This window comes from Lepidochelys kempii, chromosome 1 (genome assembly GCF_965140285.1).
Source record: "Lepidochelys kempii isolate rLepKem1 chromosome 1, rLepKem1.hap1, whole genome shotgun sequence".
Taxonomy (NCBI): Eukaryota; Metazoa; Chordata; order Testudines; family Cheloniidae; genus Lepidochelys; species Lepidochelys kempii.
The window spans coordinates 133,301,719-133,325,867 of record NC_136380.1 but is presented as its reverse complement, the minus strand read 5'-3'; the positions used below and the strand labels follow the sequence as shown (position 1 = coordinate 133,325,867).

The 24,149-nt window shown below is 42.5% G+C and overlaps 1 protein-coding gene across 10 annotated transcripts in view; it reads right to left on the bottom strand.

The window, feature by feature from the left end:
• Positions 1 to 14,261: 14,261 nt before the first annotated feature.
• SHROOM2 (shroom family member 2) overlaps positions 14,262 to 24,149 on the bottom strand; it is a 190,470-nt gene continuing 180,582 nt past the window's right edge. For all 10 annotated transcript variants that reach the window (XM_073354553.2, XM_073354580.2, XM_073354589.2 and 7 more), the window contains 2 exons: positions 21,748 to 22,020; positions 14,262 to 17,153 (listed from right to left, as the gene is read on the bottom strand). In XM_073354553.2, the coding sequence (XP_073210654.2) occupies positions 16,887 to 17,153; positions 21,748 to 22,020 (540 nt within the window). In that variant the 3' untranslated portion in view covers positions 14,262 to 16,886. The remainder of the gene's footprint in view (positions 17,154 to 21,747; positions 22,021 to 24,149) is intronic.

Below are 24,149 nucleotides of genomic sequence, written 5' to 3'. Positions count from 1 at the left end.
TGGAAAAGCAGGCTGAAATCAAACCACAGTGCTGTGGCTTTACAGTCAATGACTTTACAGTCAGCCCTGAGTGAGCAAGCAGCAGTTTGTAGCTGCACAGTCCCATGAACAGACTAGAGAACAAATGGGGACTCAGGCACAAGTCCCTCCCTGCTCCTCTGGGAGGAAGAGAATAAGTGACTTCTCCTTCTACCATAAAGAAGCTTATTGGTCCCTGTTCACCTGGCCAGCTAGTGTGGACAGTGAGTTGAGGGATGGGGGTGCTCCCTGTTTATTTGCAGGGGGAAATATTGGGTGTGTAGCCCCTCTTCCAGCTACCACAGCAAGAGTCAGCATCTGACACTTACACCCTCCTACTCTGCTGTGTGGCCAAGCAAGGGCTGTGACAGCTAAATATGTGCTGTGCAATAAAGAGAAATCCTTTCCCACACAGTGCATATTTAGCTGTGGAACTCATTGCCACAAGATGTCACTAAGATCAAGAGCATAGGAAGATTGAAACAAAGGGCTGGGTATTTATATGGATAACAGCCAGAGTTGTTACAATAGTGAAGATTTTTTTAAAAAAAACAGGAACACTTGGAAGAGAAAAACTGTAATACTTCTGAGCATATGCTGATCTCTAACTGGGGGTTAGGAAGAAACTTTCCAAGTGAGCAGGTTACCCCATAACTTCCAGCTGGAGAGGTTTGGTATCGTCCTCTGAAACATCTACTGTTCACCACTGTTAGAGACAGGATACTGGACTGGATGGATCACTGGTCTGATCCTGTCTGGCAGTTCCTCTGTTCCTGAGCCTATGCATGTAATTCTTGCATGATGTGGTGAGAACTGGAAGTGGTTGCTAAAGAAAGCTTGACTTTTTCTCCTAGTGAGTTTATCACTCTGACTCATTTTCCTCAGTGAGTCCCAATACCTTGGAATGCTGAAGTACAGTCAAAATGCCCCAAGGTAGTCTTTGCCCAGCCCCTAAAGAAAGGCAGCTGTGGCTAAAATTGTCTCCAGTTACACTGGGTTCCAAATGGGAAACTTATAAAATCTTAACACATTTCAAACCACATTCAGTCCATTCATCACCAAGGCAGTGGTTCTTAAAGGAGTCCTTCTTAAAGGAAACTGATTGCTCAGTTGGACAGGATGATGGAAACCTCATTAGGATGCAGTGGAGTGGTTGATTCAATAATATGAAAGAATGGCTACATAGCAAAAGCTTTGGGCCAGATTCTCAACTAGTGTAAATGGGCCCAAGCTACACTGATGGCAAAAGAGCTCTGTCCATGTGCAGCAGCTGAAGGTCTGGCCCTCTTTTTCACTGGTGCTTGTGTTGTTGCTATTGGCTTTGTTTTAGATGACTGCAGATACCCTTGGATTTTGCTGTAGATATTTTACACGGCCCGGAGACCTGGAAGAGGCACATGATTCTTGATATTCCATCCTTCCTATATCCAAAATATCTAGCCACCTAGCACACTCCAAAACTGTTTTTACTTTGAGTACATTTTGCTATGAATATAGGTAAAAATCACTTATACAAATGCACACACTACACACACCTCTTGCCGTAAGTATATAATATATCATTTAGTGGCATCACATACTGTGCGGTAATAGTAATGGGAGGCTAGGTGAATAGTAGATAATTGAATTCAGGAGGCATCATAAGCAGGTTATATCCTGAGTCTCTCCCCTACAAACATGTATTGCCTAACATGAATATTTTATCTTTGGAATATCACTCTGCTGGTGCCACTTCCCAAATCCCCTAGTCCACTGACTGTGTCAGAGATATCACGATGTTTGCTGCGCTCCTCCCAAGTAGTTGCGTCTCCTCTCCTCAGCCTCTTCCCCTGCTCAGGAACTGAAAGGGGCTCATGGGAGCTTGCACGAGTTCCTTGTTCACAAAACTGGCCTTTCATGACAAGGCAAATTGCAAGCTTTCATTCAAAAAGGTTTCTAGCTCTGTTCCATGGGGAATTAGCCTTCTACAGCATAATCTGATTTCTCAGAAGGGCTTGCCAAAGACCCCAAGGCCATGTGTGTTATCCTGTGGGCTGAGCTCAGGACGGAGATTTTGGCTTTGTAGCATAGAATATATTTATACATCCATTACGGACTAAATGTTCAAGCCTTGGTGACTTCAGTTGGATTTGTGGGTGTTCAGTAGCTCTGAAAGTCCAATTACCTATATTTAGGAGCCTAAATAGAAATGTAGGGCCAAATAGAAAGCTTCAGGCTTTTCTCTCTCTCTCTCTTTCTCTTTCTATATATCAGGGGTGGCCAACCTGAACCTGAGAAGGAGCCAGAATTTACCAATGTACATTGCCAAAGAGCCACAGTAATATGTCAGCTGACCCCCTCATCAGCGCCTCCCCCTCCCTCCCTGCACCACCTGATCAGTTGTTTTGTGGCATGCAGGAGGCTGCAGGGAAGGGGAGGAGCAAGGGCATGGCAGGCTCAGGGGAGGGGGTGGGAAGGGGTGGAGTGGGGGCAGGGCCTCGGGCAGAGCCAGAGGTTGAGCAGTGAGTATATAATATATCATTTAGTGGCATCACATACTGTGCGGTAATAGTAATGGGAGGCTAGGTGAATAGTAGATAATTGAATTCAGGAGGCATCATAAGCAGGTTATATCCTGAGTCTCTCCCCTACAAACATGTATTGTAAACATGTAAACCCCCCCCGGCACATTGGAAAGTTGGCACCTGTAGCTCTAGCCCCGGAGTCGGTGCCTATACAAGGAGCCGCATATTAACTTCTGAAGAGCCGCATGTGGCTCCGGAGGCACAGGTTGGCCACCCCTGCTATATATACACATTCAAGTGGTGTCATACCGGAATAAAACTTTCCAAGACAGACAATGAGTAACCTAAAAGAATTTCAATAGTCCGCAGACTGAGCTATTTGCTGCATCATAAACACGGTGGCCAGATCAGTCATCAGCTCTTTGGCTCACAGAGATTATGCACAGATGGTGTCTGTACCAAACACTCCTAAAAAAAAGTTTGGGCATGTTCCATTTGATCACAACAGGAAATGTGAACATTATATACATCCATATGAGAAACCAAAAAAAAATGAGAAGTCAAAGAAAGCCTTTTCTTCACATCAGCTGACTAAAAGCTAATAAATCATTTGCTCAACAAGAAATTGGTTATTTCCAAAGAATGGAACTGAGGAAATCCAGACCCCCACACCACACCACCCCAAACAAAACAAACAAACAAAAAGCCCTTTTAAGACCACATATACTTTTTGGTAGTTCCATTATTATTCCCAGAAAGCAATAAGCAGGTCATTAGAAAATTCAACACATACATTTCCTGAAGACTTGTGGATTTCTGTTACAGCTTATCTTAGAACCCACTATATGAGATGATATCAACAAATGATATCTCGATAGTCATTCCGGACGTATTTTTCTTGTATTTTTCCATCTCCTGGGCACCGACTTAAGGCTTGTCATTCTCAGCTAAGAGCAGTTGTGAGAAAATTAAATAGCATATGTTCCTATCAAAGAGAATGGAGTAAAAGAATCAATAGAAAACACCATTATTTTCAAAAGCTTTAAACCATGTATAAAGCAATCTCACAGTCAGAACACAGGACAATATTAAAGTGCCTTCCTAATAAGAAACCTGTGTGACCTCTGGGTTATGGCAGTTGGTCACTAGCAGATCAGTTTGGAAAACCAGAGGACATCGATTGATCACAATATTGCAACTGATCTCTATCCTGTTTAAATCTGTTCAGTAGGAAATATTGAATATTTCTATGGAGAAACTTAAAATATTATACAGATGAAATGTAAATGTCAATGGATTATGCAGAATCTACAATCAAAAAATTATTCTCATGAACTATAAAACCATAGAAATCATTCTAAATCATAATATAATGGAAGAGAAATGCCAGCAATTCTTTAGCTCTACATATGCTAAAATGCAAGATACACACAATTTAGAAAGACCATCAAGGCTGACTCAGTGATTGGAAGGTAACACTGTAGATCCTGGGAAGGTGAGATTCATTTTGTTTTATCCTACAGCGGTACTTGCTGGATGTCTAAGCATGGCATTAACGGAACATCTGAAGAAGTCAGAGTTGCAAACAGTATTTTTACAGCAACAGGTGAGAGAAACATAATTAAACATAGCAGCTAGCATCAGGCTTTCATGGAAACAAAATTGCATACAAATCCTGGATTACAGTTATGTAGGTTGAGAGACTTAGCCCTGGTCTACACTACGAGTTTAGGTCGAATTTAGCAGCATTAGATCGATAACCCTGCACCCGTCCACAAGATGAAGCCATTTTTGTCAACTTAATGGGCTCTTAAAATCAATTTCTGTACTCCACCCCAATGAGGGGATTAGCGCTGAAATCGACATTGCTGAGTCGAATTTGGGTTAGTGTGGACGCAATTCGACGGTATTGGCTTCCGGGAGCTATCCCAGAGTGCTCAATTGTGACCGCTCTGGACAGCACTCTCACCTCAGATGCACTAGCCAGGTAGACAGGAAAAGCCACAGGGACTTCTGAATTTCATTTCCTGTTTGGCCAGCGTGGCACAGGTGACCATGCAGAGCTCATCAGCAGAGGTGACCATGGAGTCCCAGAATTGCAAAAGAGCTCCAGCATGGACAGAACGGGAGGTACTGGATCTGATTGCTTTATGGGGAGAGGAATCTGTGCTATCAGAACTCCATTCCAAAAGACAAAATGCCAAAATATTTGAAAAAATCTCCAAGGGCATGAAGGACAGAAGCTATAACAGGGACCCACAGCAGTGCCGCGTGAAACTTAAGAAGCTCAGGCAAGCCTACCAAAAAAACAAAGAGGCAAACGGCCACTCCAGGTCAGACATGCCGCTTCTATGATGAGCTGCATGCAATTTTAGGGGGTGCCCCTACCACTGCCCCACCCCTGTACGTGGACTCCTGCAAGGGGGGAGTCTCACACAACAGGGATGAGGATTTAGGGGATGAGGAAGATGATGATGATGAGGAGGATGAAACCGTTCTCCCCGACAGCCAGGAACTGTTTATCACCCTGGATCCAATACCCTCCCAATACACCCCAGAGTAACAGAAGGCTGGAATTCAACAAGTTTTGAAGTGCAGTGTGGCCTTGTCCTTCCCTCCTCCGCCACCCCTCCCGGGCTATCTTGGCAGTTATCCCCCTATTTGTGTGATGAATTAATAAAGAATTCATGAATTTGAAACAACAATGACTTTATTGCCTCTGCAAGTGGTGATCGAATGGGGGAGGTTGGTTGGCTTACAGGGAAGTAGAGTGAACCAAGGGGGTGGGTTTTCATTAAGGAGAAACAAACAGAACTGTCACACCATAGCCTGGCCAATCATGAAATTGGTTTTCAAAGCTTCTCTGATGTGCAGTGCACCCTGCTGTGCTCTTCTAATCGCCCTGGTGTCTGGCTGCACGTAACCAGCGACCAAGTGATTTGCCTCAACCTCCCACCCCACCATAAACATCTCCCCCTTACTCTCACAGATATTGTGGAGCACACAGCAAGCAGTAATAACAATGGGAATGTTGGTTTCGCTGAGGTCTAACCGAGTCAGTAAACTGCGCCAGCGCTCTTTTAAATTTTCGCAGCCACTGGGAAACATCCCAGACCTGCAACACTATGCGGTCCCACCAGTCTGTGCTTGTTTCCTGGGCTCAGAATCAGCATTCCACGGCATGAGCCTGCCCCATTGCCACCAGGATGTCCAAATTGCCGGGGCCCATACTTTGAGAGAAGTCTGTGTCCATGTCCTCAGCACTCTCGTCACCGTGCTGCCATCGCCTCCTCACCTGCCTTTGCAGGTTCTGGTTCTGAACATACTGCAAGATAATGCGTGAGGTGTTTACAATGCTCATAACTGCCGCGGTTATCTGAGCGGGCTCCATGCTTGCCATGGTATGGCGTCTGCAGGAGAGCAGAGTTGCAGTGGAAGCGGTGGCTGAAGATGGATACCATGAGAATAGATATTTATAGAGAATGATGAGAGGACCTGCGAGGTGGATTCATGAGAGCAGGAGAGCAGAGTTGCAGCAGAAGCCCATGACAGCCAACATGGAGACATTCGCTATCAAGACAAGAGCAGGAGAGCAGAGTTGCAGCTGAAGCGGTGGTTGGATGATTAGTTTTGCCGACCTACTGCACCGTCTACTGCCAGCAGCACCAGGACACAACAGCGGCGGTGTTGGTGAGCTGATCTGAGAGGGCTGCACGCTTGCCGTGGTATGGTGAGATAAGAGCAGGAGAGCAGAGTTGCAGCAGAAGCGGTGGATGACAATGGTCATATAGAGGACCTGCGAGGTGGATTCATGGCACCAGGAGAACAGGAGAGCAGAGTTGCAGAGGAAGCGGTGGTTTGATGATAACGGTTAGCAGTCCTACTGCACCGTCTGCTGAAAGCAGTATGGCATCCATACAGAAAAAAGGTGCATAACAATTGTCTGCCATTGCTTTCATGGAGGGAGGGGTGACTGATGATATGTACCCAAAACCACTCACAACAATGTTTTTGCCCCATCAGGCATTGGGAGCTTACCCCAGAATTCCAATGGGCGGCGGAGACTGCGGGAACTGTGGGATAGCTACTCACAGTGCAATGCTCTGAAAGTTGACTCTAGCCACGGTACTGTGGACGCACTCCGCCAACTTAATGTGCTTAATGGGGGGACACAATCCGACTGTATAAAATCACTTCCTAAAAACTCGACTTCTATAAATTCGACCTAATTCCATAGTATAGATGTCAAATATAAAGGGAAGGGTAAACCCCTTTAAAATCCCTCCTGGCCAGAGGAAAACTCCTCTCACTTGTAAACGGTTAAGAAGCTAAAGGTAACCTCGCTGGCACCTGACCAAAATGACCAATGAGGAGACAAGATACTTTCAAAAGCTGGGAGGAGGGAGACAAACAAAGGGTCTGTGGGTCTGTCTTTATGCTGCCTTTGCCGGGGATAGACCAGGAATGGAGTCTTAGAACTTTTAGTAAGTAATCTAGCTAGGTACATATTAGATTATGATTTCTTTAAATGGCTGAGAAAGGAATTGTGCTGAATAGAATAACTATTTCTGTCTATCTTTTTTGTAACTTAAGGTTTTGCCTAGAGGGATTCTCTATGTTTTGAATCTAATTACCCTGTAAGGTATCTACTATCCTGATTTTACAGAGGGGATTTCTTTACTTCTATTTACTCCTATTTCTATTAAAAGTCTTCTTGTAAGAAAACTGAATGCTTTTTCATTGTTCTCAGATCCAAGGGTTTGGGTCTGTGGTCACCTATGCAAATTGGTGAGGCTTTTTATCCAACATTTCCCAGGAAAGGGGGGGGTGCAAGTGTTGGGAGGATTGTTCATTGTTCTTAAGATCCAAGGGTCTGGGTCTGTAGTCACCTAGGCAAATTGGTGAGGCCTTTTACCAAACCTTGTCCAGGAAGTGGGGTGCAAGGTTTTGGGAAGTATTTGGGGGGAAAGACGTTTCCAAACAGCTCTTCCCCAGTAACCAGTATTTGTTTGGTGATGGTAGTGGCCAATCCAAGGACAAAGGGTGGAATATTTTGTACCTTGGGGAACTTTTTGACCTAAGTTGGTAAAGATAAGCTTAGGAGGTTTTCATGCAGGTCCCCACATCTGTACCCTAGCATTCAGAGTGGAGGAGGAACCTTGACAATAGATATACCCTTTGGTTGTGTCTTCATAAAGATGTGCCAGCTGTTATTTTCCCATAGTCTTGTCTTACCTGTTGCTCTACACAAGTCCTTTCCTTCTAGCACTCCATTTATGACAGGAGCAGGAGGTAAAATTAGAAAACAGTTGCCAATGGTAAATATTTACCAAAGAGGTCACACAAGTGCACCTTGTTATGTGACTGTGAAGTGAGTCATAATTGAGTCATAATGGCCACAGAATCGTGAACTGTGAATTTCCTGGCTGTTGTGGACTGAAAGGCCAGCCTAAATGGTGCACAGATGTATTTTGCATAATAGATATAGAGAGATTGATAGAATAAGGCCAGAAGAAATCATTATATTCAGGAGATCAAACTAGATATCACAGACCATTTCACCCAGTTACTGAGCCAAATAACCTGTTTGGCTAAGCAAACCTTCCATAAAGACATCCAGTCTTGAAGGCACCAAGAGATGGAGAATCCATCACTTCCCTTGGCAATTTGTTCCAATGGTTAATCACCCTCACTGTTAAAAAATGTGTTCCTAATTTCAAATGTGAATTCTGGCTTCAAGCTTCCAGCCATTCTTGTTATACCTCTTCTCTGCTAAAGAGCCCTTTAGTAACCAGCATTTTATCCCCATGAAGGTACTTATACTCTGTAATGAAGTCACCTCTCATTTTTAACAAGAGGAACAGACTGAGCTTATTAAGTCTTTCACTGTAGGACATTTTCTCCAGCCCTCAAATAATTTTTTGTGGCTCTTTTCTGCACTCTCTCCAATTTTCAACATCCTTTAAAACTATGGACACCGGAACTGGATGCAGTATTCCAGTATCGGTCTCACCAACGCTGCATATAGAGAGAAAATCACCTCCCTACTCATTGCTCCTCTGTTTACATCCAATGACTGCATTTGCCCTATGACAGTGCCCCCTATAAGGCTTTATGGAAATATGCTTATGAATCTATACATGACTTAACTGGAATATGTTTTATGCTACATATGCCCTGTAACATATCTATGTAAAGGTTATGTTCTACTGCATCTATTAATCCTATTTGTATGTATGTATCATTTTTGTATTCGAATTCATGAATACTGGTTTGATTTCTAAGCAGCCTTAGTAAAACATTTGGTCAGCTTCTTGAGAAAGGAATGTGCAAATTAGGTGCCCAATCAAGAAACACTTAAAGGACAGTGAATCTTGTAAGGCTCCAATCCACATAAGAGTCTACCTGAGGACATTCAAGGAAGCATGTGAACCATGGCTGCCATGGACAGGTGACTTGCCCATGTGACTCCAAAACTCCATCTTGGAGCTGGACTTTGCATAGGAGAGAGGAGGGGGTCTCCACCCACAAGAGAAAATGTATTTAAGTCCATGGGAGACCCCTCCATTTGGTCTTCAGCTGGCTAAGGAGTTAGCCTCTCCACCCCCAAGGATACCTGAAAGAAACTGGAACAAAGGACAGTAACTACAGGGGGTGTGAGTGCTTGCTGGACCCAGGAGAAGTCTGGAACACGGGTCAATTGCTGGAGGATTCTCTGCTCCTTGAAGTCTTTAAACCACGATTTGAGGACTTCAATAGCTCAGACATAGGTTAGAGGTTTTTCGCAGGCGTGGGTGGGTAAAATTCTATGGCCTGCGTTGTGCAGGAGGTCGGACTAGATGATCATAATGGTCCCTTCTGACCTTAGTATCTATGAATAAGTCTAGTCTAGTCTGTAAAAGGAAGCTTACTGGAATTCCTCTACGGGTGACGTTTTTATCTGTATTCAGAGTTCTTACTGTATTAGACATAGACTTGTGTGTTCTATTTTATTTTGCTTGGTAATTCACTTTGTTCTGCCTGTTACTACTTGGAACCACTTAAATCCTACTTTCTGTATTTAATAAAATCACTTTTTACTTATTAATTAACGCAGAGTATTAATTCCTGGCCGGGGGGGGGGAGGAGGGGGAAACAGCTGTGCATATCTCTCTATCAGTGTTATAAAGGGTGAACAATTTATGAGTTTACCCTGTATAAGCTTTATACCAGGTAAAACGGATTTATTTGGGGTTTGGACCCCATTGGGAGTTGGGCATCTGAGTGTCAAAGACAAGAACACTTCTTAAGCTGCTTTCAGTTAAGTCTGTAGCTTTGGGGCACGTGGTTCAGACCCTGGGTCTGTGTGGAGCAGACTGGCATGTCTGGCTCAGCAAGACAGGCTGCCAAGTTGGCAGGGAAAGCTGGGGCAGAAGTAGTCTTGGCACATCAGTTGGCAACCCCAAGGGGGTTTCTGTGATCCAACCCATCACAAGCCCTTTTTGCTACATCATTTCCCTGGGACCTCATGCTGAGTTTCTTGTCCCCTCTCACCCCTAAATCATTTTATGACTTGCTTACCCATATATCTCAAATGATAACTAACAATACACCCACACCTGTTTTGGTTATCAACATACCTTTACATGTATGCTCAAACTGCAGATAGCTTCTGAATGCAACTGTGTTTGTAACTCCAGCTTCGCAAAGTTATGAAAATATACCATCATATAAAGAAAAATCTACTTACCTTTTTATCCTGACAACAATTATAATGAGAAAATTGGTTGTATTTTACTTCCCTCTCTATCTCCCCCCCTGCAAAAAAAAAACCCAACAACTCACCCAATCCCAGGAAAATAATTGAGCAGAATTTTGCAAGGCTGCCTTACTCAAAGCACAATGAAGTATCATGATTTTCCAAAGGAAAAGTTAAATATGAGGTACTATAGTTTCTTCATTTATTGTGCACATATGGAGATGGGGAGATAGAGCTGAGAATCAGAAAGGAGATGTTCAATTATTTTCTCTCCAGTAGGTCTATAAAGCATCCCTTGAGGATCCTCTCACAGTTTTCCCCATGCCTAAGGTCCCATATCACTGCTCTGCTGGCCCAGGAAGACTAAGGACTATGAATTTGACCTTTGGTGCTTGCATGGCACCATTTAGCCCCTCTCAGCATATTTGATTTTCCTTTGTATCTCTGTGGAACGTGTTCTGAATGCCAGGGTTCCTGTCACAGTAGCTTTAGGAGTGATTATGAACCACCTTCTTTGAATTGTGTCTGCACACCCAAACTAAATAATGCCATTGTCTTGGGCTTTTTCTTGTAATCTACAGCAGTTTGTTCCATCTGCACTACTGTAATGCTAAATGTTACCACAACAAGAAAAAAGCCCTGCTAAACCTAATGCATAAGCCAGAGAGGAAGGTTTTAAAGTGAAGGCAGCTATAGAACGTAAAGCAATGTCTTGTGTAATGCATATTTTGTTGATTCCCATCAGGATTTGTTGGCTCTCAACTCCTTCTGTGCAGGAAAGTTACAATATATTTGTAAAGCTCTCTCAGTGTACATGAGGTCCTTTGTCCTGCAATACTCCAGGTGATACGAGGCAATCACGGAAGTGCTGGTGTCTAGTAATATACAGGCTACCTATTGTTCTGGCTAATTTGCTAATTTGTGAACAGCTTGTGGTCCACTAAGACAAAACTCCTTCAGTGTACATGAATGAGAGCATCTCCATGAAAATATAGGAACATACATTTTAATAGAACCACAGGAGCCTTCCTGAATCTGGCTCGTATCAAAGCACCTTAGTTCAGGTCTCGTGACAGCAGATAATATTATTCATGTGCCTCTTTTGGTGTGCTGTATAAACACGAGGATTCAGATCTATTTCCTTTGAGTTGAGAGTTTGACCTTTCCAAGGATGAATGTGCAAAACTTCCACCAGTTTCGTAAACGCGTTAACTTAATCATTCCCCACAGCAATCTTGCAACTAGTGAACATAAACACTAGACAGTTATAGTAGGTAACCTGGTTGAGGCCTAAAGGTATGACTGAACTATAGGTGTTTAATAAAATAGGAAGAGAACATCTCTTACATATTCAGCGAACTGAAGGAATTCCTCAAACTCTTGATCCCCATTGGTTCTCAGTTCCACTCTCCCATCCTCCTCATCCAATCCTCCTAACTCCTACTGCTCATCCAGTCCCATTCTCCTCTAGGGTCAGACTAGAGGATCCTCTTAATGATCCCTTTCAACCTTAAAATCCATGACTTTTTTAGTCCCAGTCTTCTTCCTCTACAATTCCCAGTCCCACTTTCCTTTCCCTCACAACATCCAGATCTAGTCATGTGTGTCCCCCGCAGGTTCCTTGTCTCAATTAACTCCTTGTCCCTCTTGGTCCAGTTCTTGTCTCTTCATTCAAATCAGGCAGCTTCGTCCTCCAGGCTGCCTGGGTGAGAGCAGGTTGAGCATGGAAAGCACTGGAGAGACTGCATCCTTGCTCTAAGTTCTGATGCCCAGCATTGGCAGCAGCTCAGCACTGCAATTGCAGGAAAAGTCCTACTCAGCTGCAGGCTGGAACATGCCCAGCGAAGATAGAATAGTTGGAGATTTTAGCTGTGAAGCTCTAGTCAGCCTCTTCTGAGGATGTGAGAACTGAGATTTTTCTAAGCCTTACAATTCAGCCAAATTTGGGCAGATTTTTACAAGAATGGCAAAAAGACACATACCTGACCAAAAGCCTCCCCTCCCCCCATTTTAAGTCCCTGCTCCAAAGCATGGGGGTGCTAGAACTTCTCAAGGAAAGGTCTCAAGAAAGTTTTTAACATGGACAAAAAGTATTTTTCATAGCCTCGTTCTTGGAAATAGCAGAACTGGTTTGGTTGAAAATTTCCAAAACAAAAAATCATCCGGAGTCAAAAATCTGGCATTTCAGTCAAATGGTTAAAGTTTGACAAAAAGTGATAAGCAACTGAAAACAGGGTCTTATAGAGGAAAGAGTTAGGCAACCTCAAGAACAGGTGATGTTCCCAACTCAGCCTACAATTAATTTCATTGAGATCTGGAAAAATAGTAGTTATGTGGTATTTGCATTAAACTGGACTCATTGCTTCACACTATGTTTTCACACTTATATTATAATTAAGATCATGTACTTCAACTGGGATATACTTTACTGTTAGAAATTTTGTCAAGGCTTAGTGGGGATGGCCTAACATAAAAACACTAGAGAGGGCGAATAGGTCTCTGTAACCTCAGGGTATTTTAAACCTATTTCATGTTTCATGGAGCACTGTGCTTGGTTAAATAATAGATTGTGACTTAGAAGGATGAATAGGGATGGCTAATGTGAGCATGATGCCAATTTTATCATCAGCATAGTACAATACTTTCAGCTATGTTATTATTCTTACCATAATAGTGTGTAATAGGCACTTCCAATGATATGACGTGGGACACAATTTATGCCCTAAAGAGCTCACAGTCTGAGATGTCCTCAGTTACTTAAGTTCCAAGCACGTCTTCAGTAATAAGTAGGGCCCCTGTGAAATCTGGTCTTTTGTGTGCTTTTACCCTATACTATACAGATTTCACAGGAGAGACTGGTGTTTGGTATTTGGTAGGGCCCTAGTAATAAGTGACTGAGCTCTGCAAAACAATAGCAAGTAGTTTACTGAACCAGATTATGAGGCCCTGCCAGCTATGAATTGCCATTCATGCCACATTGGTAATGAGAAGCCCAGAGGGAGGTATAAAACTGGAAACAATGACAGAAGTATGTAAGCAATAGTCAATAGCTACCGATTAGTCAGAAGGGGACACAGTAATACCAGGAAGTTTCTCTGAACTCTGGTGTGCTCAGCTACCTAATACAGGAAGTCAAAGGTAGAACAAGATCCTAGGCAATTTCATTGGGCAACAGAAATTTCAAGGAAAGCACATTTCTGCACGGACAACTCTTCTGTAGCTGCCAGCCTGAGCCTTACAAAAAGGAGAAAAAAAAAGAGCAAGAGACCAACGCTAAGAGAAAAAAGAAGGATGTATAGTAAGACAGCAGTGTTCAGCAGGGGAAAAAACTTCCAACAAAAAAACCCAACTTCCCTCCACTTAATTTTAATATCCTGCATACATTTTCCCATTGAGGATTACACGAGCAATCAGAGCTCACAAAAGGGTTACCAATACCTGCTTTTTGTAGTCCACTAACTACAAATCAAGTTAATTTATTCACCCCTTTGACATTTGTATATGATACAATATCTTAAAGATGAACCAATTCAACTCAATTGCCCATGTTAATTAAAGAGAAAAATCTTGTATCTTCCTCTCTGCACTTCCTTCATAATATTTATTATTAATTTTTATTATTATTTGTATGGTGTAGAAAAAAGATAGAGGAAAGTGGAAACCTAAAAACAGCACACGCAACAAGGATCAGTCAGAGAAGGGATGAAAATCATTCAGACCCACTTCTTCCTAACCTTTCCTATTGATCTATATCCTTACATGGAATGCCACACCTATGTACTCCTTCAGTTCGAGATGTGGGACTTGAGACTGATCAGTTAATCTAAATTTAAAATAATTTGTTTGACAAAAAAATCGATTCTGATTTTAGACCAGCAGGTAATTAGTCTGCTACCCTATGTGCTTTATCTTATCTGAGAGATAGCAAAGTGGACATGAGTATCCAATGAAAGAGTAGGTGTCTTGATATTTTGACTGCATAAAATTAATGATAAACTCAGTACACTGAAATATACAGTTTATTTCCTCAAAGTCAAGCAGTACAATTTGTCAGTAGGTAAATGTTAAGTGTCAAGCAAGAAAACTGTACACATTTTCACTCTGGGCTGCAAAATCCAAACAACGGGGAAAACCTGACAGAAATCTTTCGCTATACAAAGGGATCTAAAATGGAGAGATGACATGAGGTGAAGTAGCAGCCATCACCTAATGATGCCAAAGGCAAAATATTAGCACCGCCATTTTTTTTAAAGCAACAACAGAGCTATTTACAGATTTACATATAACATTGGGAGACAGCCATCTTCTGGTCCCAACTAACAGAGCTTTTGAGCACAATTTAAAAAGAAGAAAGTGGGACAGGGTGACTATATATACTGCTTTGTGAAAACGACAACAGATAGAGCACTTTCAGTATTGCTATCTTTATCAGAAAGATCTAAATCAAAGTACTGTACACACAATGGAATTATATTATTATTCACAGTCACTTTTCACATACACGTCAGAGTAACCACAATCTGTAAAAAAAATTTAAAAAGTCACAGGTAAAACAATGCACACTACTTGACTAAAGCTAAACATAATTTATTTGGGAATTATTTAGCTTAGGGTTTCTTATGGTTAAGGAATGGGTCGAAAGAGAAAACTCACTGGTCCTACTATCAATTAACATAGCAGCAAATATTTGTGGGATTTTGTTAGAAGTCTAAGTTTGGTAAACTGTAAGAAGAAATTAAGGCCAGAACATCAGGTAGACTAAATCAGTAGCCCCATTTGACTTTGATGGAGTTGATTTACACCAATTGAAGATCTGGCCCAGGATACATGAATCAGGATCGTATAATAGGCAAAACTGTCCTTTTAACGTTTATAGCTGTCTGCGAAGGGCTTGGTTTTAGAGAAGTTTTTGTGCCAAGTCCCTGCAATCCAAGCAGTTCACTGATCAGGAAAAAGGGACCAAGAGAAGCACTGAAAAAGGAGAATTTTGATAATAGACAAAGAACCTTTTGTCAATATTAAAACTGCAAGAACAGTTGTAAAGAGCTGATTTTCTCTCATTCTGTTTTATCTTTAATCACTTGTACTGTTCAAAGAGTTTGCTACAGGCTGGTATCCACGCCAGCCTTAAAAGTAGCTCCTTGTTGCAGAATCTGTTTGTTATTGAAATACAGAGATAAAGGGCTTCCTTTATATAATTTAAATAGTCTATACATGAAGCTAAGATTTCCCTTTGCCCTTAAAAGCTATATCTTAACATAGAGATAATACATGTGTACACAGAGCAATTCTGTAGTATTTGTAGGAGATCAAATCAGTTAATGCCATCATAAGAGATGGGTTAGCATGATGCAAATTATCAGAGTTTTATTGGACGGCAGTGTTACTATATCACCTCCAGTAGTCTTGAACTGACAAAATAGTGTCCTATCATTAAAGTGTATATGTCAACATGTGAAGTAAAAAAAAAAAAAAAACCATACAGATGTTCACAGTTACAACCAGAGTTACTCTGAATACTGCACTGAACTCACGTGGCTTAGCCGTACTTACGTGGCCTAGGTGTTTATAGTGCATTTGGTGGTGAGGGAAGGAAGAAAGAAATAGCATTACATAGGTCAGCTTGAGTATAATTTAACCATTTATATAAAAAAGGTGAACTGTTGAACAAACAGAAGGAAAATAAAAGCAGTACAGTTTGTCCTGTTAACTTAGTGACTCTTTTCTACAAGGTAGCTGCGCTGGGGGGAAACCCAAAGCAGCAAATAGATTTTCCAAATAGTTTAGTTGATAAATGAACTGACCCAAACTAACAAGGCAACCTCAGTCCCATTTGGAAATCAAACAACTTGGTAAGAAAAATGCTACAATATTAATGGGCCCACAACTGTTTCTATGCCATGCCAAAAAAATAAAATAAATAAAAAACTGGGGAAAAAAGGATGTTTCTCTAAACCATGTGTTCTTAACTTCAGTAACATAAATCTTAAATGATTTTCAAGTTGGTTCAGCCGCTAGCCAGCTGAGATTGGCTTTGAAATTATTTTCTGAAAGGAGAAAGTGAGAACTTTTCTTATATGATACGTTACAAAGAAAAAGCATCTGACGTACCAGGATCAAAGTGCTGGCAACCTGAACATAATATTAAACACATGACACACGCTTCTCCTACTTGATGGGACCGAAAAAAAGAAAAAAAAGCCCTAAAATTAGAGCTTCTTTATTCATTTACTTTTGGGCTTCCCAGCAGTTTGTACAGCCTCTGAAGACAATAAAGACTATCAAACATCTTATTTTGAAAACCATTATTGTTTGCATGCACTATTGCAACAGACTTCACAATACACTGCATTCAAAGCTTAGAATCTCTCCTCTGCCACCTGCAGAACTTTCTATAGGCTAGGTTGAGAGACGAAGAACAGCTGTAGAGTCGGGGATTAAAAAGAGGCTTTAAAAATTAAATACATTATCCAAACAACGAGAAAGCTCATTATTGCTCGAATAGCTATTTTTCTCTTGTCTGACTCCGCCTCCTAGACACAGATACAAGTCAGGGTTTTCGCTTGCATACTTGGAAGCTGTGCGCAACCACCAGTTTTCCAGTCTTTGGTCCGGGCCTTGACCTCTTATCTGAGCCTTTCAGGTTGGAGGCTGTCCGTCAGACACTTGAGTTGCTCCTCCCCCAGCTTGATCTTGTCCTCCAGCTCTCTCTGCTCAATGATAAGGGCTGACTTCATCTTTACAAAGTGCTCATAATCTGCTAGGCTCTCTTCGCTTAGATAGTTAGCCAAAATGTCAAAGACAATACGCTCCCGTCGGTCCAGGTTTTCCTTCAGTTCTTTCGCATCTTCATGCTGCTGAGTCAGCAGCTTCTGCTTCTCTACCAATGTCCGCTTAAGAGAAAGAGAAACATATTACAGATACCAGTTCAAGACAAACAGTCTTCTGGTCAACCTTGAAATCAGTTTTATCTGCAGGGACAAGGATGAAGAGGTGTGTGTATGACGGACTGGGACTAAGGACTTGTCTATGCAAACGATTAGTTCGTGGCAAGCTAGGGAGCGCATGTACACCGCACTAGCCTGCCATGGACTAACTGTCCATGTGGCTCCTGCTGACATGCACTAACAATTCGTTAATGTGCTTTGATCTAGTCCCATTTCAAAGATGACTAGATCAAAGTGCATTAACAAACTGGTATGATGAGTCAGCAGGGTCCACATAGACAGTTAGTCTATGGCAGGGGGACATTCACACCCAGATTTTCTGTGAACCCAATGTTCTTGTAGATAAGTTGTAAAACTGCTGCTTAAAGGTTAACTTGATCTCCCAACTGCCACTGATAAATATAAATCTGATAAAATGAATTAATAGAAGAGAATTAAACCTGCAGAGACAGTAAAGCACTTAGGAATACGTTTTATAAACACTGGTAAGTAAGGTCCTTTTCTTAGTGCTTAATGGTTTACAGGAAGAATTATAACAAATACAGCTGCCTGTGGGAAGCACTAGCATGAAGTAACATGGATGCCATCCTGATTTCCAGAAATTATTTGCAAGATCTACTTGCATGTGTAACCAGCAATGAATTAAACCCAGATTAGGTCTCTCAAATGACTGCCAGAGCATCAAACTGTGAAAACACACTGCTTGGGGTTGAGAAGAGTTGACAGAGAGCTCTTCATTATGCTTAGGGCCCTACTAAATTTGCAGCCGTGAAAACACGTCACAGACCGTGAAATCTGATCTCCCCCATGAAATCTGGCTATTGTAGAGGAGATCAGATTTCAAGAGGTGGGTGGCTAGGGAGCGGCGGCTAATGGCTGGGAGCCCAGCTCTGAAGGCAGCAGTACCACCAGCGGCACTGCAGAAGGGAGGTGGCATGGTATGGGCGGGGGGTGTCATCACCTTGGGGAAGGGAAAGGGCTGGCCATATGGGTGGGCAAGTGGGTGACCACTTGGGGCGCCATGGTCACCCCCTGCCCCCAATACACACAGAGCCAGCCCAAGGCCCCTTTCACTTCCAAGAGCTGAGCTCCAGCTGCTGGTCCTGGAGGAGCTAAGGAGGGCCAGGACTTCTTCCTCTGCATGGGCTGCTCCCGAGGCGGGGTTAGACCCATCTCCGGGAACCTCCCCTAGCTGCAGGAAGCTCCCCGGCTGCAGGCTGGGAGTCCAGCTCTGAAGGCCTCGCAGCCTCCAGCAGCAGCACAGACGTGAGGGTGGCATAACATGGGTATGGTGCTGCTACCCTTATTTTTGCGCTGCTGGTGGTAGTGGCGCTCCCTTCCGAGCTGGGTGCCCAGCCAGCATCTGCTCTCCGACTGCCCACCTCTGAAGGCAGCAGCACAGAAGTAAGGGTGGCCATACCGCAACCCCCTTTAATAGCCCCATCCCCACGACCCTGTTTTGGGTTGGGACCCCCACACTTACAATACCCTGAAATTTCAGAGTTAAATATCTGAAACTGTGAAATTTAGGATTTTTAAAACCCTATGACTGAAATTGACCAGAATGGACCATGAATTTGGTAGGGCCCTAATTATGCTGCATACTAACCCAATATGAACCTGATAGGGTTTTCTTCCTTATTGTAATGTGCACTTTTCTAATCAGAAGTAAAGGAATATGATCATGGGGAATGGGTGTGGATAAGAGTAGGGGCAGAGAAGCAAAAACAAAAGCACAGCCCGTTCAAAAGATCAGCCTCTTCTCACTAGTCCATGCGTCTGTCCTGCTGGTACCCTGATGCATCACTCAACCAGCTCTGTGGAAATCTTGCCTGACTTTCTATTCTGAGACACACTGAATCTAGACAGCATCCCCTGCATTGTCATGAACTGCTATGCCCAAGCAAAGCTGCTTCTCTGTGGTGACCTGGAGCATCAGCAGGAGGACAAAACAACAGGCAGAAGAGATCTATGCGCATGGAAGAAGAGACAAGGATGAAGATTTTGTTTACACACATGGATCTAGGCAAAAAATGTGTAATCACATACCCTGATTTTCAGCTTTGTTCCCTATGTAAATTCTCCTTTGAGTCTCTGCACCATCAAGTGACTGATTCTTATTCTACTAAGAAGTTCAAAGCCAGTCTTTCTCTTGACAGTATCACCCCCACCCCCCGCCCCGTTCCTCGGACGTTCCTGTTAACTGCTGGAAATGGCCCACCTTGATTATCACTGCAAAAGGTTTTCTCTCCCCCATCCGCCCCCGCTCTCCTGCTGGTAATAGCTCATCTTAAGTGATCACTCTCCTTACAGTGTGTATGATAACACCCATTTTTTCATGTTCTGTGTGTATATAAATCTCCTCACTGTATTTTCCACTGAATGCATCCGATGAAGTGAGCTGTAGCTCACGAAAGCTTGTGATCAAATAAATTGGTTAGTCTCTAAGATGCCACTAGTACTCCTTTTCTTTTTGTCTGTACTTAGTATTAGAAAATGATTTACATTACAATAAGGCTAAAAAAATACAACTACATGTTAATGTGCAGGGGTCCCAGTAACACTAAAGGAAATGATACACATCAACATGAGAATTTGCATATAGAAAATAATCCATGAAGCTGGAATTAAAGTTCAGACTAATTTGATGCTGAGAGTAACTTGACAGTAAAAATTCTTATAAAATGTGCTAAGGATAGCATGCAACCAAAAGACATTTCAGAATTAAAGTTCAATTTCAAGAAACAAATGCTTGAAAATGCTGTTAAAATAGACATGAAATCCTAACTCTGCTCCTGTGACACCAGCCTCATACTGGCTCCTCTTCACCACTCTTGCACACCTAATTTCATAAGCCATTTTTGTAACACGGTATTTTTCACAAGGGCATGGAGGTGGGAGAAGATTATTTTCTTCTCCCACAAAGTACTCGTATGTGTGTGCACCTGGGGAAGATGCACTCAATTCCCAGATTCTTCCTAGAACTCAGAAATGCTGTTTGGAGCAGAATCAATGGCAAACCTCCCTAGAAACTGGTTTACAATTTGAAAACCCCCTGCAAGGCCAGTGACTTTTTTTTTTTTTTAAATGAAAGCCTAAATATCTCCTAGCCATATCATGCCCTTTTAAAGTCCACCATTGCCCAATGGACCATTCATAAAGTCTTAAATTGTCAGTGAACACCTTTGCAAACATGCCTTTCCTGCGTCAAAAACTGGTCCTCAGGTCCAGATCTTTTCAGGAAAGATTTTTCACAACATGATTAAAAACCTTAGATCCAGGTCTTTATTAGATCCAGGTCTTTAAAAAGTGTGTCCAAGTTGGGCAAAAGATTGCACTGGGGCCACAGGCCAGCAATGCAAAATCTGACGCAGAGAGGTGCTTTTTTCAGCTTTTTTTAAAAAAATGCAACAAACAGGAATCTAAAGTCAGACATGCAAAGGAAGCAAGTCTCAGTTTTAACTATGGAAAGACTGTGGCTACCAGATAATACTATATAGCAATAAGTTTCCATTTCTCTGCTGTTATAGAAAGATTAGTAATGAATACCTGGTCCTTAAAATCCTTCCTACAAACCTACTTCTGCTGAGATTCCTATAAATCACTACCATCTGACACTGATCAGGTAAATAGGAAGCCATGACTTCCATTTTTCTGTCAAACTTTTTTTTTTTTTTTTTTTTTTTTTAAAAAACGCTGTGTTCCCATCTAGCTCCACCCCATTTCTCTACTTTTTGTCCAGTACTGCATCCTGTCAGTTCTCTAAAGCAGGAACCATTGTCTTTGTTACATGTCTGTACAGTATCTAATGTAATGGGTCCCAATCACTGACTAGGGTCCTTGGTTCTGCCATAATACAAATTAATAATAGGTCTCAGAGTGGTAGTCATATTAGTCTGTATCAGCAAAAACAACGAGGAGTCCTTGTGGCACCTTAAAGACTAACCAATTTATTTGGGCATAAGCTTTCGTGGCCACAAAAGCTTATGCCCAAATAATTTTGTTAGTCTCTAAGGTGCCACAAGGACTCCTCATTGGTTTTTTAAAATTAATAATAGTACACTGTCGACAGTGTGTATGGACTGGAACTCAAATACAATCTGTTCATTTTTAAGCATCCCAAATTGCTGAGTCAGACAATTACTTTTAGTTTGTTCTCCCCCACTTATTTTTTCTTTTCTTTGTTAAAGAAACAGGAGGCTCCTCTGCTCATCATCTTTCATCAAGGCACTTGTCTTTTAGTGTTTCAGAAAGAAAGGCATGTCAGTGCTTTTAAACAACCTGCTCTCCTAAACCTGGGCACAAAGTGTCATGCATTCTTCAGGGCCAAGCCACTTGTAGTGGGTGTATTCTGAGTGAAAGCAAGGCAAGGTTAAGAGTATTAATGAGATCTAATGAAAGCATCCTGATGTGAATTATCAACACAGCAGTTTTCTCCCCTCCACTCTCTTGCCCACCTGGTGTTCAAATAAAAAAAGCCTACCACGCTGGTTCCTTAAATACCAAAATAATACTATTGCCCTTTAGCAACCTGCCTTACCCGTTCCTCAGGAGAGGCATTTTCATCCAAGTTATTCAGGGCATTTTCCACCCTGGCCAGTCGACCTGACAGTGACAGCAGCAGGTTGACCACTTTGTCCAGGTCCCCAATGAACATCCTGAACTTGTCAAACTCATTAGGTTTGCAGACCTCTTTCACAATAGCCTCCACCTCATCTCCGAGTGCATTGTTTGCTTGGATGTCTTCCAGGAGCGTCTCCCGAGCTTCGCGCAGCACCTGCAGCTTCCTACTGATGCTGTCAATGAGTTTTTGCTGTGGACAACAAAAGGGGAGCAAGAATTTATTAGATACACTTGACCCAGCAGAGATGGAAACAGAGACTTCCCTCCCTGCATTCTGGTCCAATAGCTCAGGCAAAAAAGTCACACATGGTTCTCTGCGGAAAAGTAGCAATGGTAAACTACCCCAAACTTCAGCATCAGGCTACCCTCCCCTCCCCTCCTAGAATATATCAGTTTACAAAGCCCAAAACAAAACAGGACCCCTCTACTGTAGATTCTTAGGCCTCAATCTTCCTCTCATTGAGGTCATCGGCAACACTCTCACTGACTGAGAAGATGGATCATGTCCTTAATTTGCTTTGTTACATGGCAAACCCCCAAAGAAACACCAGCCATTGATTCTGATTAGCAGTGGTCTGTGTGTTTATGACTGCAAGGGAAACTGTGATTATGGCTGTGACTGTTGTCCAACTAGAGAATTCAAGTCTACAGATAAAGTTTTTTGCAAGCACAGTATCTTACATTTCATTGCTAAAAAAGGCTTTCAAGCTCCAGGAGAATTACTTCACATGGCAAGAAATCAAAGTTACTCTATCTTGTTTTTTCTCCACCAGGGAAAGGGGGAGAAGAAATGAATTTGTTCTTTGTCACTCACTGGGCTCCCAGGATTCTCTCCATTTCCTCCCCAATCCTGTTATAGACACTCCTTTGTGATAGATTAAGGGCAAATCTGCGACTCTGCCCACCGTGGAGCTGAGAAGCCAATCAAATGTCAGTCCAAGGAGTAGAACACTTCACTTAAGACATATGGTCAGCTGGCCAGAGAGCAAGGAGGTACAGGTGTTCACAGCTGATTCCTGGCCCCAATTCTTTTGTCCTCGTCATCATGCTACGCGTTACAAGAATTCTTCATGTCTCACACGTTGAGGGTGTCACTCATTTAAGTCCCAAAGTTATCTGCATCCCACAGAAATCTAGTCTCCCCTCACTTTTATGTAGAAAGTTGTTTACACAAGAAACAATGAATCACAAAATTATTATTAAGGAATAAATACCAGCATCACTGCATGAATTTTTATGAGTCCCTGTCACACAATGCAACCCACATCTGGGGCATGGCAGGTTGAAAGGTATGCACATTACAGACATATGATGTTCATCTAGGCCTTGGTAGTGTTCTGGATTCAAAAAAAATCAGGACACAAACTTTTGATAGACCTAGGTCTACGTTATAAGAGCTCACCCTTTGGCAATTCACCACCATGGCAGAAGACAAGATGTCCTTTGGAGCTCACTACTGCTATTCCTTAGATCAGCTTCCAATTCCAAAAGCCGATTACTGAGTAACAAAAGTACTCTCTCCTCCTCAAAGACTATCCCCACAGCACTCTCAAGCATAACTGTTCTTGGGGTGGAGGCTAATGGTGCTAAGCAAAATATGGGCATAAAAAGCTAGGTCTTCCACATGGCAGGTTAATACTAACACATGGCCTACTACGCTGTTGGGATCTTTTACTTCCTGCCAGGCTGGGCCCAGCTCCCTGCTCCAAGAGTTGTGACCTAGCGCATAGAGTTGCAGCGCTACTCAAGTTTGGCCCAGCTGCAACTCTGTCATCATGTGGGGTGGTGCTGCATTTCCATCTGCCAGGTAGCAATGCCCGGGGTGGGAAGCCGGGCACCAACCCTGCGGAACAACGGCTGCAGGAGCCACTGCTGTTGGGTGAGTTTTTCGTTTTATGTTATTTTTTATATTCCCCCCCCTTTATTTCATGCTATTTTGTATTTGTGAAAAACACAGGGCTCAAATAATTAGTACTTCTACAGCACCTTCCATCAAAAGGTCTCAGAGTACCCCCAAAAACAAGGCCCCTAACATCCTGGTGAGATAAGTATTATTTCCATTTGATAGAGAGGGAAACAGACTTGCCCCGGTCATGCAGTGAGTCACTGTCAGAGCAGAACCAGAGCCCCAGTCTCCCGACTGTGTTCTCTGCTGTTACCATGCTGCCTCCCTAAAAAAATTCATCCTTTGGGCCGGGGTCTTATATGCCTGTAAAGGACAACAGCATGCCTCATCTTTCTGTAAATATTAATAATTTTTCACCTGTTAGTGTCGATTTCTAATGCAGGCTACATTGTCTGAGATGGTAATTATTTTGC